The 13276-nt window shown below is 48.2% G+C and overlaps 1 protein-coding gene across 1 annotated transcript in view; it reads right to left on the reverse strand.

Annotated features, from left to right (window-relative positions):
- Positions 1-5436: 5436 nt before the first annotated feature.
- The window catches only part of LOC129862933 (transient receptor potential cation channel subfamily M member 1-like), a 177084-nt gene continuing 169244 nt past the window's right edge, over positions 5437-13276 (reverse strand). Inside the window, exon 30 of the mRNA XM_055935037.1 lies at positions 5437-5490. Coding sequence (XP_055791012.1) covers positions 5437-5490 — 54 coding nt within the window. The remainder of the gene's footprint in view (positions 5491-13276) is intronic.

The following is a 13276-nucleotide window of genomic DNA, read 5'->3' on the forward strand; positions in this document are numbered from 1 at the left end:
CAAGTAGTTGATGACTGAGCCGCTGCCTTTGCTGGAGGACAATCCAGCATCAATCAAGTAGTTGATGACTGCGCCGCTGCCTTTGCTGGAGGACAATACAGCATCAATCAAGTAGTTGATGACTGCGCCGCTGCCTTTGCTGGAGGACAATCCAGCATCAATCAAGTAGTTGATGACTGAGCCGCTGCCTTTGCTGGAGGACAATCCAGCATCAATCAAGTAGTTGATGACTGAGCCGCTGCCTTTGTTGGAGGACGATCCAGCATCAATCAAGTAGTTGATGACTGAGCCGCTGCCTTTGCTGGAGGACGATCCAGCATCAATCAAGTAGTTGATGACTGAGCCGCTGCCTTTGCTGGAGGACAATCCAGCATCAATCAAGTAGTTGATGACTGAGCCGCTGCCTTTGCTGGAGGACAATCCAGCATCAATCAAGTAGTTGATGACTGAGCCGCTGCCTTTGCTGGAGGACAATCCAGCATCAATCAAGTAGTTGATGACTGAGCCGCTGCCTTTGCTGGAGGACAATCCAGCATCAATCAAGTAGTTGATGACTGAGCCGCTGCCTTTGTTGGAGGACAATCCAGCATCAATCAAGTAGTTGATGACTGAGCCGCTGCCTTTGCTGGAGGACAATCCAGCATCAATCAAGTAGTTGATGACTGAGCCGCTGCCTTTGCTGGAGGACAATCCAGCATCAATCAAGTAGTTGATGACTGAGCCGCTGCCTTTGCTGGAGGACAATCCAGCATCAATCAAGTAGTTGATGACTGAGCCGCTGCCTTTGCTGGAGGACAATCCAGCATCAATCAAGTAGTTGATGACTGAGCCGCTGCCTTTGCTGGAGGACAATCCAGCATCAATCAAGTAGTTGATGACTGAGCCGCTGCCTTTGTTGGAGGACAATCCAGCATCAATCAAGTAGTTGATGACTGAGCCGCTGCCTTTGCTGGAGGACAATCCAGCATCAATCAAGTAGTTGATGACTGAGCCGCTGCCTTTGCTGGATGACAATCCAGCATCAATCAAGTAGTTGATGACTGAGCTGCTGCCTTTGTTGGAGGACAATCCAGCATCAATCAAGTAGTTGATGACTGAGCCGCTGCCTTTGCTGGAGGACAATCCAGCATCAATCAAGTAGTTGATGACTGAGCCGCTGCCTTTGCTGGAGGACAATCCAGCATCAATCAAGTAGTTGATGACTGAGCCGCTGCCTTTGATGGAGGACAATCCAGCATCAATCAAGTAGTTGATGACTGAGCCGCTGCCTTTGTTGGAGGACAATCCAGCATCAATCAAGCAGTTGATGACTGAGCCGCTGCCTTTGCTGGAGGACGATCCAGCATCAATCAAGTAGTTGATGACTGAGCCGCTGCCTTTGTTGGAGGACAATCCAGCATCAATCAAGTAGTTGATGACTGAGCCGCTGCCTTTGCTGGAGGACAATCCAGCATCAATCAAGTAGTTGATGACTGAGCTGCTGCCTTTGCTGGAGGACAATCCAGCATCAATCAAGTAGTTGATGACTGAGCCGCTGCCTTTGCTGGAGGACAATCCAGCATCAATCAAGAAGTTGATGACTGAGCCGCTGCCTTTGTTGGAGGACAATCCAGCATCAATCAAGTAGTTGATGACTGAGCCGCTGCCTTTGCTGGAGGACAATCCAGCATCAATCAAGTAGTTGATGACTGAGCCGCTGCCTTTGCTGGATGACAATCCAGCATCAATCAAGTAGTTGATGACTGAGCTGCTGCCTTTGTTGGAGGACAATCCAGCATCAATCAAGTAGTTGATGACTGAGCCGCTGCCTTTGCTGGAGGACAATCCAGCATCAATCAAGTAGTTGATGACTGAGCCGCTGCCTTTGCTGGAGGACAATCCAGCATCAATCAAGTAGTTGATGACTGAGCCGCTGCCTTTGCTGGAGGACAATCCAGCATCAATCAAGTAGTTGATGACTGCGCCGCTGCCTTTGCTGGAGGACAATACAGCATCAATCAAGTAGTTGATGACTGCGCCGCTGCCTTTGCTGGAGGACAATCCAGCATCAATCAAGTAGTTGATGACTGAGCCGCTGCCTTTGCTGGAGGACAATCCAGCATCAATCAAGTAGTTGATGACTGAGCCGCTGCCTTTGTTGGAGGACAATCCAGCATCAATCAAGTAGTTGATGACTGAGCCGCTGCCTTTGCTGGAGGACGATCCAGCATCAATCAAGTAGTTGATGACTGAGCCGCTGCCTTTGCTGGAGGACAATCCAGCATCAATCAAGTAGTTGATGACTGAGCCGCTGCCTTTGCTGGAGGACAATCCAGCATCAATCAAGTAGTTGATGACTGAGCCGCTGCCTTTGCTGGAGGACAATCCAGCATCAATCAAGTAGTTGATGACTGAGCCGCTGCCTTTGCTGGAGGACAATCCAGCATCAATCAAGTAGTTGATGACTGAGCCGCTGCCTTTGCTGGAGGACAATCCAGCATCAATCAAGTAGTTGATGACTGAGCCGCTGCCTTTGCTGGAGGACAATCCAGCATCAATCAAGTAGTTGATGACTGAGCCGCTGCCTTTGCTGGAGGACAATCCAGCATCAATCAAGTAGTTGATGACTGAGCCGCTGCCTTTGCTGGAGGACAATCCAGCATCAATCAAGTAGTTGATGACTGAGCCGCTGCCTTTGTTGGAGGACAATCCAGCATCAATCAAGTAGTTGATGACTGAGCCGCTGCCTTTGCTGGAGGACAATCCAGCATCAATCAAGTAGTTGATGACTGAGCCGCTGCCTTTGCTGGATGACAATCCAGCATCAATCAAGTAGTTGATGACTGAGCTGCTGCCTTTGTTGGAGGACAATCCAGCATCAATCAAGTAGTTGATGACTGAGCCGCTGCCTTTGCTGGAGGACAATCCAGCATCAATCAAGTAGTTGATGACTGAGCCGCTGCCTTTGCTGGAGGACAATCCAGCATCAATCAAGTAGTTGATGACTGAGCCGCTGCCTTTGATGGAGGACAATCCAGCATCAATCAAGTAGTTGATGACTGAGCCGCTGCCTTTGTTGGAGGACAATCCAGCATCAATCAAGCAGTTGATGACTGAGCCGCTGCCTTTGCTGGAGGACGATCCAGCATCAATCAAGTAGTTGATGACTGAGCCGCTGCCTTTGTTGGAGGACAATCCAGCATCAATCAAGTAGTTGATGACTGAGCCGCTGCCTTTGCTGGAGGACAATCCAGCATCAATCAAGTAGTTGATGACTGAGCTGCTGCCTTTGCTGGAGGACAATCCAGCATCAATCAAGTAGTTGATGACTGAGCCGCTGCCTTTGCTGGAGGACAATCCAGCATCAATCAAGAAGTTGATGACTGAGCCGCTGCCTTTGTTGGAGGACAATCCAGCATCAATCAAGTAGTTGATGACTGAGCCGCTGCCTTTGCTGGAGGACAATCCAGCATCAATCAAGTAGTTGATGACTGAGCCGCTGCCTTTGCTGGATGACAATCCAGCATCAATCAAGTAGTTGATGACTGAGCTGCTGCCTTTGTTGGAGGACAATCCAGCATCAATCAAGTAGTTGATGACTGAGCCGCTGCCTTTGCTGGAGGACAATCCAGCATCAATCAAGTAGTTGATGACTGAGCCGCTGCCTTTGCTGGAGGACAATCCAGCATCAATCAAGTAGTTGATGACTGAGCCGCTGCCTTTGCTGGAGGACAATCCAGCATCAATCAAGTAGTTGATGACTGAGCCGCTGCCTTTGCTGGAGGACAATCCAGCATCAATCAAGTAGTTGATGACTGCGCCGCTGCCTTTGCTGGAGGACAATACAGCATCAATCAAGTAGTTGATGACTGCGCCGCTGCCTTTGCTGGAGGACAATCCAGCATCAATCAAGTAGTTGATGACTGAGCCGCTGCCTTTGCTGGAGGACAATCCAGCATCAATCAAGTAGTTGATGACTGAGCCGCTGCCTTTGTTGGAGGACAATCCAGCATCAATCAAGTAGTTGATGACTGAGCCGCTGCCTTTGCTGGAGGACGATCCAGCATCAATCAAGTAGTTGATGACTGAGCCGCTGCCTTTGCTGGAGGACAATCCAGCATCAATCAAGTAGTTGATGACTGAGCCGCTGCCTTTGCTGGAGGACAATCCAGCATCAATCAAGTAGTTGATGACTGAGCCGCTGCCTTTGCTGGAGGACAATCCAGCATCAATCAAGTAGTTGATGACTGAGCCGCTGCCTTTGCTGGAGGACAATCCAGCATCAATCAAGTAGTTGATGACTGAGCCGCTGCCTTTGTTGGAGGACAATCCAGCATCAATCAAGTAGTTGATGACTGAGCCGCTGCCTTTGCTGGAGGACAATCCAGCATCAATCAAGTAGTTGATGACTGAGCCGCTGCCTTTGCTGGATGATAATCCAGCATCAATCAAGTAGTTGATGACTGAGCTGCTGCCTTTGTTGGAGGACAATCCAGCATCAATCAAGTAGTTGATGACTGAGCCGCTGCCTTTGCTGGAGGACAATCCAGCATCAATCAAGTAGTTGATGACTGAGCCGCTGCCTTTGCTGGAGGACAATCCAGCATCAATCAAGTAGTTGATGACTGAGCCGCTGCCTTTGATGGAGGACAATCCAGCATCAATCAAGTAGTTGATGACTGAGCCGCTGACTTTGCTGGAGTACAATCCAGCATCAATCAAGTAGTTGATGACTGCGCCGCTGCCTTTGCTGGAGGACAATCCAGCATCAATCAAGTAGTTGATGACTGCGCTGCTGCCTTTGCTGGAGGACAATCCAGCATCAATCAAGTAGTTGATGACTGAGCCGCTGCCTTTGCTGGAGGACAATCCAGCATCAATCAAGTAGTTGATGACTGAGCCGCTGCCTTTGCTGGAGGACAATCCAGCATCAATCAAGTAGTTGATGACGGCGCCGCTGCCTTTGCTGGAGGACAATCCAGCATCAATCAAGTAGTTGATGACGGCGCCGCTGCCTTTGCTGGAGGACAATCCAGCATCAATCAAGTAGTTGACTTGTTGTGGTCTTCCTTCACAACAGACATCAAACAAACCACACTTGCGAGGAGTTAAAAAGTAGATGGACCTGGCTGCACAAGGTCAGATGGATAGTAGATGGGACCTGGCTGCATAGCGTCAGAAGGATAGTGCACCTGCAAACAACAAAAGAACATTAAGATAAATTAGAATTAATTGTCTCTCCCTTGTTAGTCTGTCTTTACACAGCTCAGTGAAAGGTATTTGCCTGTCTCCCATATATATATATATATATTTTTGAGTGTATATCTATCCATCTATGTCCTTAATCAGTATAAAGGAGGAAATGTTTCTGACTTGTTGATCAAAATCCAAGCTGTAATGCATCCTGATGTCTGTGCTTGCTGGTTCAGTAGGGCCCCCCAGAGACAACTGCAGGTCTTAACAGGTGGTCTTGCAGTCAGCAACCATCTTCTGGTAGACAGACCGCTCACTCTGAACAAGCAGGAGATTAACAAGTTGACATTCTTGTTAATCTAACGAAATTGTACAATTTACAATAGCTATTACAGCAAAAAAAGCCATGCTATTGTTTAAAGAGAGTGCAGATCAACAAAACACTTTTTTCACTGTGACAGGTTTGGTACATTCACATCTAAAAGGTGAAATATTTACTTACATTCTGAAATCTTGCTCGGATTTGTCATCCGAAGTGTCCCAGAGATAACATGTAGTGTCGTTTTGTTAGATAACGTCCTTTTTCATATCCTAAAAAAGGTCCATATAGTAGGTGTAACAGTATAACTTTAAACCGTCCTCTCGCCCCGACACGGGCGCGAACCAGGGACCTTCTGCACACATCAACAACGGTCGCCCATGAAGCGTCGTTACCCATCGCTCCACAAAAGTTGAAAAAAAAAAGTTCACAAAAAAGTTGAAAAAAAAAAATCGTTGAACTTACCTTGTGCGCCAGGAGGCTAGTTCCTTTTGGACATTTATGCAAGAATATGGCGAAGCTTGTTACACATATCTGTGAGTTATGAAAACGAAGTGTTTTGCAAATGTTGAACTTACAATATGGCTACTAATACTGGAAAAGCTAAATCATAGTCCAAGTATACAGATTTTGGACGATATTCTTGCAGAAAAATGTAATAGACAACAGCTAAAGGAGAGGATGCTAACGTTACCTGCTAACGTTACCTTAGATATACGGGTCTTTATATTTATATTCTTTTATATTGTAAATCCGAAAGCCACAACATGTCAAAGTCAACATGCAAACACATTGGGCACCCGACTGGCTCAGTCGTCTAACACACTGCAATACCTGGTTCGAATCCAGACTGCATCACATCCGGCCGTGATTGGGAGTCCCATAGGCAGGCGCACAATAAACCCAGCATCGTCCGGGTTTGGCGTTGGCCGGGGTAGGCGTCATTGTAAATAAGAATTTGTACTGACTTGCCCAGTTAAATAAAGGTTTATAAAACAAATTATAAAATCTATTGGTGCACAACCTTCACCACAGTGTTCTCATGCAATATAATACATGTTTATAGATGTGCTTTAGTTTATTTGAAGTATTGCCAAAATAAAGGTTCAATATAATATATGTTTATAGATGTGCTTTTGTTTATTTGAAGTATTGCTAAAATAAAGGTTCAATATAATAAGTAATAAACTTGAGTTCTTACTGATTTTTTGAATGGTAAAGACTGACTTCAAAAAGCCCACATTCAGGTCCTCCATCCCCCATTTAGTCTGACTGCTGCTCTCTCTGGCCCCACAACAAACCCCCGCCCGGCCATCTAGAGGTGTGAATACCCAGCCAGCCTACAAGTAGAGGATGGGAAGTGCTTGACAGCTGAAGCTTTATCTAGCAGTACAAACCGATTGTCATAGCTAGCTAAAGTTAACCCAATAGCGTCAATGTTAGCTAGCTAACATTAGGATATAACTAGCAATGCGAAAACATCAATAGAAATGTTTTACCTAAATCTGGGATTTCCTCATCGTCTGATTCATGTTCAGTCAGAGTCAGCATGACACGATGACTACTTTCTGGAGGACAAATCACAACTTTTTCCCATTGACCTTTGTTGAAAGCGCCTGATAAATTCAGGGCAACAATGTTGAGAGCAGTAGCAACATACTTGCAGGTCTCTATGGCTAACATTATATCTTTAGAAAAAACTACAGTAGAAAGGATTATCTACGCATAACGAGCAGCTCATTTTATAGACACAAGGTTTTACCCCGCAGACCAATTCAAACCCATCTCACGGCATGTCCAGCCCACTCGTTATCTCAGATAATCATGGCTAGGTTGCGACTTTTTCTGTGGCTAAACCAACTTGGCTCGTACTTTAACAATTGTATTCGTATTTACAGATGGCATACACGTTTATTATTAAGGTACATGAAACGTCACATGTTCCAGAAGACATTTCTGTCAAAAAACGCATTTGGAAAGAAATACTTTAAAATGGCTCTCCTGTGAAGTGTTAGTAAAACAGGAGAACAAGAGGAGACAATAGGACGAGGTGGATAATTTTATAATAAGGCCGTTTAATCACATGTAAAGATATCTCAGTAAAATCTTGCAGCAAGGCTCTTTCTGTCTGATTCTTATTGAACCGTCCGGAAAAGAGAGAGTTTCAAGAATTGTACAGTATTATATAGACCACAAGCAAAGTAGGTAGATCTGCGAGTCTGGCCTTCCGATTGGTCGATCTGGGTCTTGGGTAGTCCTGAACAGGCCTGGTGTCCACGTTCCATTGGTTCCTGAGATAGTTCTTTGTCTTGAGCTCCAACCATGTGTTGGGTGTGTTCTGTGGTTATTATGGGGGAGGGGAATTATGTGTGTCTGTAGTTGGTGTCTTAATAAGTCCAGCATATGTCCAAGAGAAATGAGGAGTATCTGTATTTTTGTATAAAATATGGCTTATGTTGAAATGTAGTTATTACTAGTTTCCAGTCTCTATTACAATTTCTTACAGAAGTCGTGATTTGCGACATACGCCTAGTTTCCTGAAAACGGGTCACAAATATCTGAAGACTGAAGAATTGAGAAGATTTTTATGTGATCATTTGTATTATATACAGTATATATACATACTGTATATATTTTTTTAATGAATGTAATTTTTCCCCCTTCCTGTAATGGAATTTACTTTCCATTTGTGAATTTATTCACCCCATCCAGTTGGTGGCAGCGTTTGTTTCCAGACCGCAATAATACCATAGCAGAAGAAGCTTATATGTAACAGCTGGTCTTTCATTTTATAGCCTGTATAATGTTATGTCAAACTATGTAAGGGCTATTTTGCATTTTGTAGCTACATTTAGCCATTTGTTTTGCTAGATACCAGTTGTTTATGGATACCTAACCTGTATTTCAGTCTGTCTGTGTAGTCAGCTGGCTCCATGTTAATTGTTTTATGAAGTATTGAATACAATGAAATTACACTGTATTGACAACTCCTGAAGCTGATGCAGTAAAATAATCCAAACTTGATCACGCTTTTCTGTCAATTCATTTCAATCCACATTCCTGGTGACTGTAAGACATAGGCCTAGACTTGGTACCACAAGACATACAAACAATTGAATGACCAAACAACACTGGAATTGCTCGACCTAGATGACAAACGCTGCCGGTCAGAGGTCAGGACCTGGAGAAGGTGATCTACCTGCCTCGTGGTACACAGACAACACCTGTCCTGCCTGGAGAAGGTGATCTACCTGTCCTGTCTGGAGAAGGTGATCTACCTGCCTCGTGGTACACAGACAACACCTGTCCTGTCTGGAGAAGGTGATCTACCTGTCCTGTCTGGAGAAGGTGATCTACCTGTCCTGTCTGGAGAAGGTGATCTACCTGCCTCGTGGTACACAGACAACACCTGTCCTGTCTGGAGAAGGTGATCTACCTGCCTCGTGGTACACACACAACACCTGTCCTGCCTGGAGAAGGTGATCTACCTGTCCTGTCTGGAGAAGGTGATCTACCTGCCTCGTGGTACACAGACAACACCTGTCCTGCCTGGAGAAGGTGATCTACCTGCCTCGTGGTACACACACAACACCTGTCCTGTCTGGAGAAGGTGATCTACCTGCCTCGTGGTACACAGACAACACCTGTCCTGCCTGGAGAAGGTGATCTACCTGTCCTGCCTAGAGAAGGTGATCTACCTGTCCTGCCTGGAGAAGGTGATCTACCTGCATCGTGGTACACAGACAACACCTGTCCTGCCTGGAGAAGGTGATCTACCTGTCCTGCCTGGAGAAGGTGATCTACCTGTCCTGCCTGGAGAAGGTGATCTACCTGTCCTGTCTGGAGAAGGTGATCTACCTGCCTCGTGGTACACAGACAACACCTGTCCTGCCTGGAAAAGGTGATCTACCTGTCCTGTCTGGAGAAGGTGATCTACCTGCCTCGTGTTACACAGACAACACCTGTCCTGTCTGGAGAAGGTGATCTACCTGTCCTGTCTGGAGAAGGTGATCTACCTGCCTCGTGGTACACAGACAACACCTGTCCTGTCTGGAGAAGGTGATCTACCTGTCCTGTCTGGAGAAGGTGATCTACCTGCCTCGTGGTACACAGACAACACCTGTCCTGTCTGGAGAAGGTGATCTACCTGCCTCGTGGTACACACACAACACCTGTCCTGTCTGGAGAAGGTGATCTACCTGACTCGTGGTACACAGACAACACCTGTCCTGTCTGGAGAAGGTGATCTACCTGTCCTGTCTGGAGAAGGTGATCTACCTGCCTCGTGGTACACAGACAACACCTGTCCTGCCTGGAGAAGGTGATCTACCTGTCCTGCCTGGAGAAGGTGATCTACCTGTCCTGCCTGGAGAAGGTGATCTACCTGTCCTGCCTGGAGAAGGTGATCTACCTGTCCTGTCTGGAGAAGGTGATCTACCTGCCTCGTGGTACACAGACAACACCTATCCTGCCTGGAGAAGGTGATCTACCTGTCCTGCCTGGAGAAGGTGATCTACCTGTCCTGCCTGGAGAAGGTGATCTACCTGTCCTGTCTGGAGAAGGTGATCTACCTGTCCTGCCTGGAGAAGGTGATCTACCTGTCCTGTCTGGAGAAGGTGATCTACCTGCCTCGTGATACACAGACAACACCTGTCCTGCCTGGAGAAGGTGATCTACCTGTCCTGCCTGGAGAAGGTGATCTACCTGTCCTGTCTGGAGAAGGTGATCTACCTGCCTCGTGGTACACAGACAACACCTGTCCTGTCTGGAGAAGGTGATCTACCTGCCTCGTGGTACACAGACAACACCTGTCCTGCCTGGAGAAGGTGATCTACCTGTCCTGTCTGGAGAAGGTGATCTACCTGCCTCGTGGTACACAGACAACACCTGTCCTGCCTGGAGAAGGTGATCTACCTGCCTCGTGGTACACAGACAACACCTGTCCTGTCTGGAGAAGGTGATCTACCTGCCTCGTGGTACACAGACAACACCTGTCCTGTCTGGAGAAGGTGATCTACCTGCCTCGTGGTACACACACAACACCTGTCCTGTCTGGAGAAGGTGATCTACCTGACTCGTGGTACACAGACAACACCTGTCCTGTCTGGAGAAGGTGATCTACCTGTCCTGTCTGGAGAAGGTGATCTACCTGCCTCGTGGTACACAGACAACACCTGTCCTGCCTGGAGAAGGTGATCTACCTGTCCTGCCTGGAGAAGGTGATCTACCTGTCCTGCCTGGAGAAGGTGATCTACCTGTCCTGCCTGGAGAAGGTGATCTACCTGTCCTGTCTGGAGAAGGTGATCTACCTGCCTTGTGGTACACAGACAACACCTATCCTGCCTGGAGAAGGTGATCTACCTGTCCTGCCTGGAGAAGGTGATCTACCTGTCCTGCCTGGAGAAGGTGATCTACCTGTCCTGTCTGGAGAAGGTGATCTACCTGTCCTGCCTGGAGAAGGTGATCTACCTGTCCTGTCTGGAGAAGGTGATCTACCTGCCTCGTGATACACAGACAACACCTGTCCTGCCTGGAGAAGGTGATCTACCTGTCCTGCCTGGAGAAGGTGATCTACCTGTCCTGTCTGGAGAAGGTGATCTACCTGCCTCGTGGTACACAGACAACACCTGTCCTGTCTGGAGAAGGTGATCTACCTGCCTCGTGGTACACAGACAACACCTGTCCTGCCTGGAGAAGGTGATCTACCTGTCCTGTCTGGAGAAGGTGATCTACCTGCCTCGTGGTACACAGACAACACCTGTCCTGCCTGGAGAAGGTGATCTACCTGCCTCGTGGTACACAGACAACACCTGTCCTGTCTGGAGAAGGTGATCTACCTGCCTCGTGGTACACAGACAACACCTGTCCTGTCTGGAGAAGGTGATCTACCTGCCTCGTGGTACACAGACAACACCTGTCCTGCCTGGAGAAGGTGATCTACCTGTCCTGCCTGGAGAAGGTGATCTACCTGCCTCGTGGTACACAGACAACACCTGTCCTGTCTGGAGAAGGTGATCTACCTGTCCTGTCTGGAGAAGGTGATCTACCTGTCCTGTCTGGAGAAGGTGATCTACCTGTCCTGTCTGGATAAGGTGATCTACCTGTCCTGTCTGGAGAAGGTGATCTACCTGCCTCGTGGTACACAGACAACACCTGTCCTGTCTGGAGAAGGAGGTCTACCTGCCTCGTGGTACACAGACAACACCTGTCCTGTCTGGAGAAGGTGATCTACCTGCCTCGTGGTACACAGACAACACCTGTCCTGTCTGGAGAAGGTGATCTACCTGTCCTGTCTGGAGAAGGTGATCTACATGCCTCGTGGTACACACACAACACCTGTCCTGCCTGGAGAAGGTGATCTACCTGCCTCGTGGTACACAGACAACACCTGTCCTGTCTGGAGAAGGTGATCTACCTGTCCTGTCTGGATAAGGTGATCTACCTGCCTCGTGGTACACAGACAACACCTGTCCTGTCCGGAGAAGGTGATCTACCTGTCCTGTCTGGAGAAGGTGATCTACCTGCCTCGTGGTACACAGACAACACCTGTCCTGTCTGGAGAAGGTGATCTACCTGCCTCGTGGTACACACACAACACCTGTCCTGTCTGGAGAAGGTGATCTACCTGCCTCGTGTTACACAGACAACACCTGTCCTGTCTGGAGAAGGTTATCTACCTGTCCTGTCTGGAGAAGGTGATCTACCTGCCTCGTGGTACACAGACAACACCTGTCCTGCCTGGAGAAGGTGATCTACCTGCCTCGTGGTACACACACAACACCTGTCCTGTCTGGAGAAGGTGATCTACCTGCCTCGTGGTACACAGACAACACCTGTCCTGTCTGGAGAAGGTGATCTACCTGTCCTGCCTGGAGAAGGTGATCTACCTGCCTCGTGGTGCACAGACAACACCTGTCCTGCCTGGAGAAGGTGATCTACCTGTCTCGTGGTACACAGACAACACCTGTCCTGCCTGGAGAAGGTGATCTACCTGTCCTGCCTGGAGCAGGTGATCTACCTGCCTCGTGGTACACACACAACACCTGTCCTGTCTGGAGAAGGTGATCTACCTGCCTCGTGGTACACAGACAACACCTGTCCTGTCTGGAGAAGGTGATCTACCTGTCCTGCCTGGAGAAGGTGATCTACCTGCCTCGTGGTGCACAGACAACACCTGTCCTGCCTGGAGAAGGTGATCTACCTGCCTCGTGGTACACAGACAACACCTGTCCTGCCTGGAGAAGGTGATCTACCTGCCTCGTGGTACACACACAACACCTGTCCTGTCTGGAGAAGGTGATCTACCTGCCTTGTGGTACACAGACAACACCTGTCCTGCCTGGAGAAGGTGATCTACCTGCCTCGTGGTGCACAGACAACACCTGTCCTGTCTGGAGAAGGTGATCTACCTGTCCTGTCTGGAGAAGGTGATCTACCTGTCCTGTCTGGAGAAGGTGATCTACCTGTCCTGTCTGGAGAAGGTGATCTACCTGTCCTGCCTGGAGAAGGTGATCTACCTGTCCTGCCTGGAGAAGGTGATCTACCTGCCTCGTGGTGCACAGACAACACCTGTCCTGCCTGGAGAAGGTGATCTACCTGCCTCGTGGTACACAGACAACACCTGTCCTGCCTGGAGAAGGTGATCTACCTGCCTCGTGGTACACAGACAACACCTGTCCTGCCTGGAGAAGGTGATCTACCTGCCTCGTGGTACACAGACAACACCTGTCCTGTCTGGAGAAGGTGATCTACCTGCCTCGTGGTACACAGACAACACCTGTCCTG

Source organism: Salvelinus fontinalis, chromosome 9 (genome assembly GCF_029448725.1).
Source record: "Salvelinus fontinalis isolate EN_2023a chromosome 9, ASM2944872v1, whole genome shotgun sequence".
NCBI classification, from domain to species: domain Eukaryota; kingdom Metazoa; phylum Chordata; class Actinopteri; order Salmoniformes; family Salmonidae; genus Salvelinus; species Salvelinus fontinalis.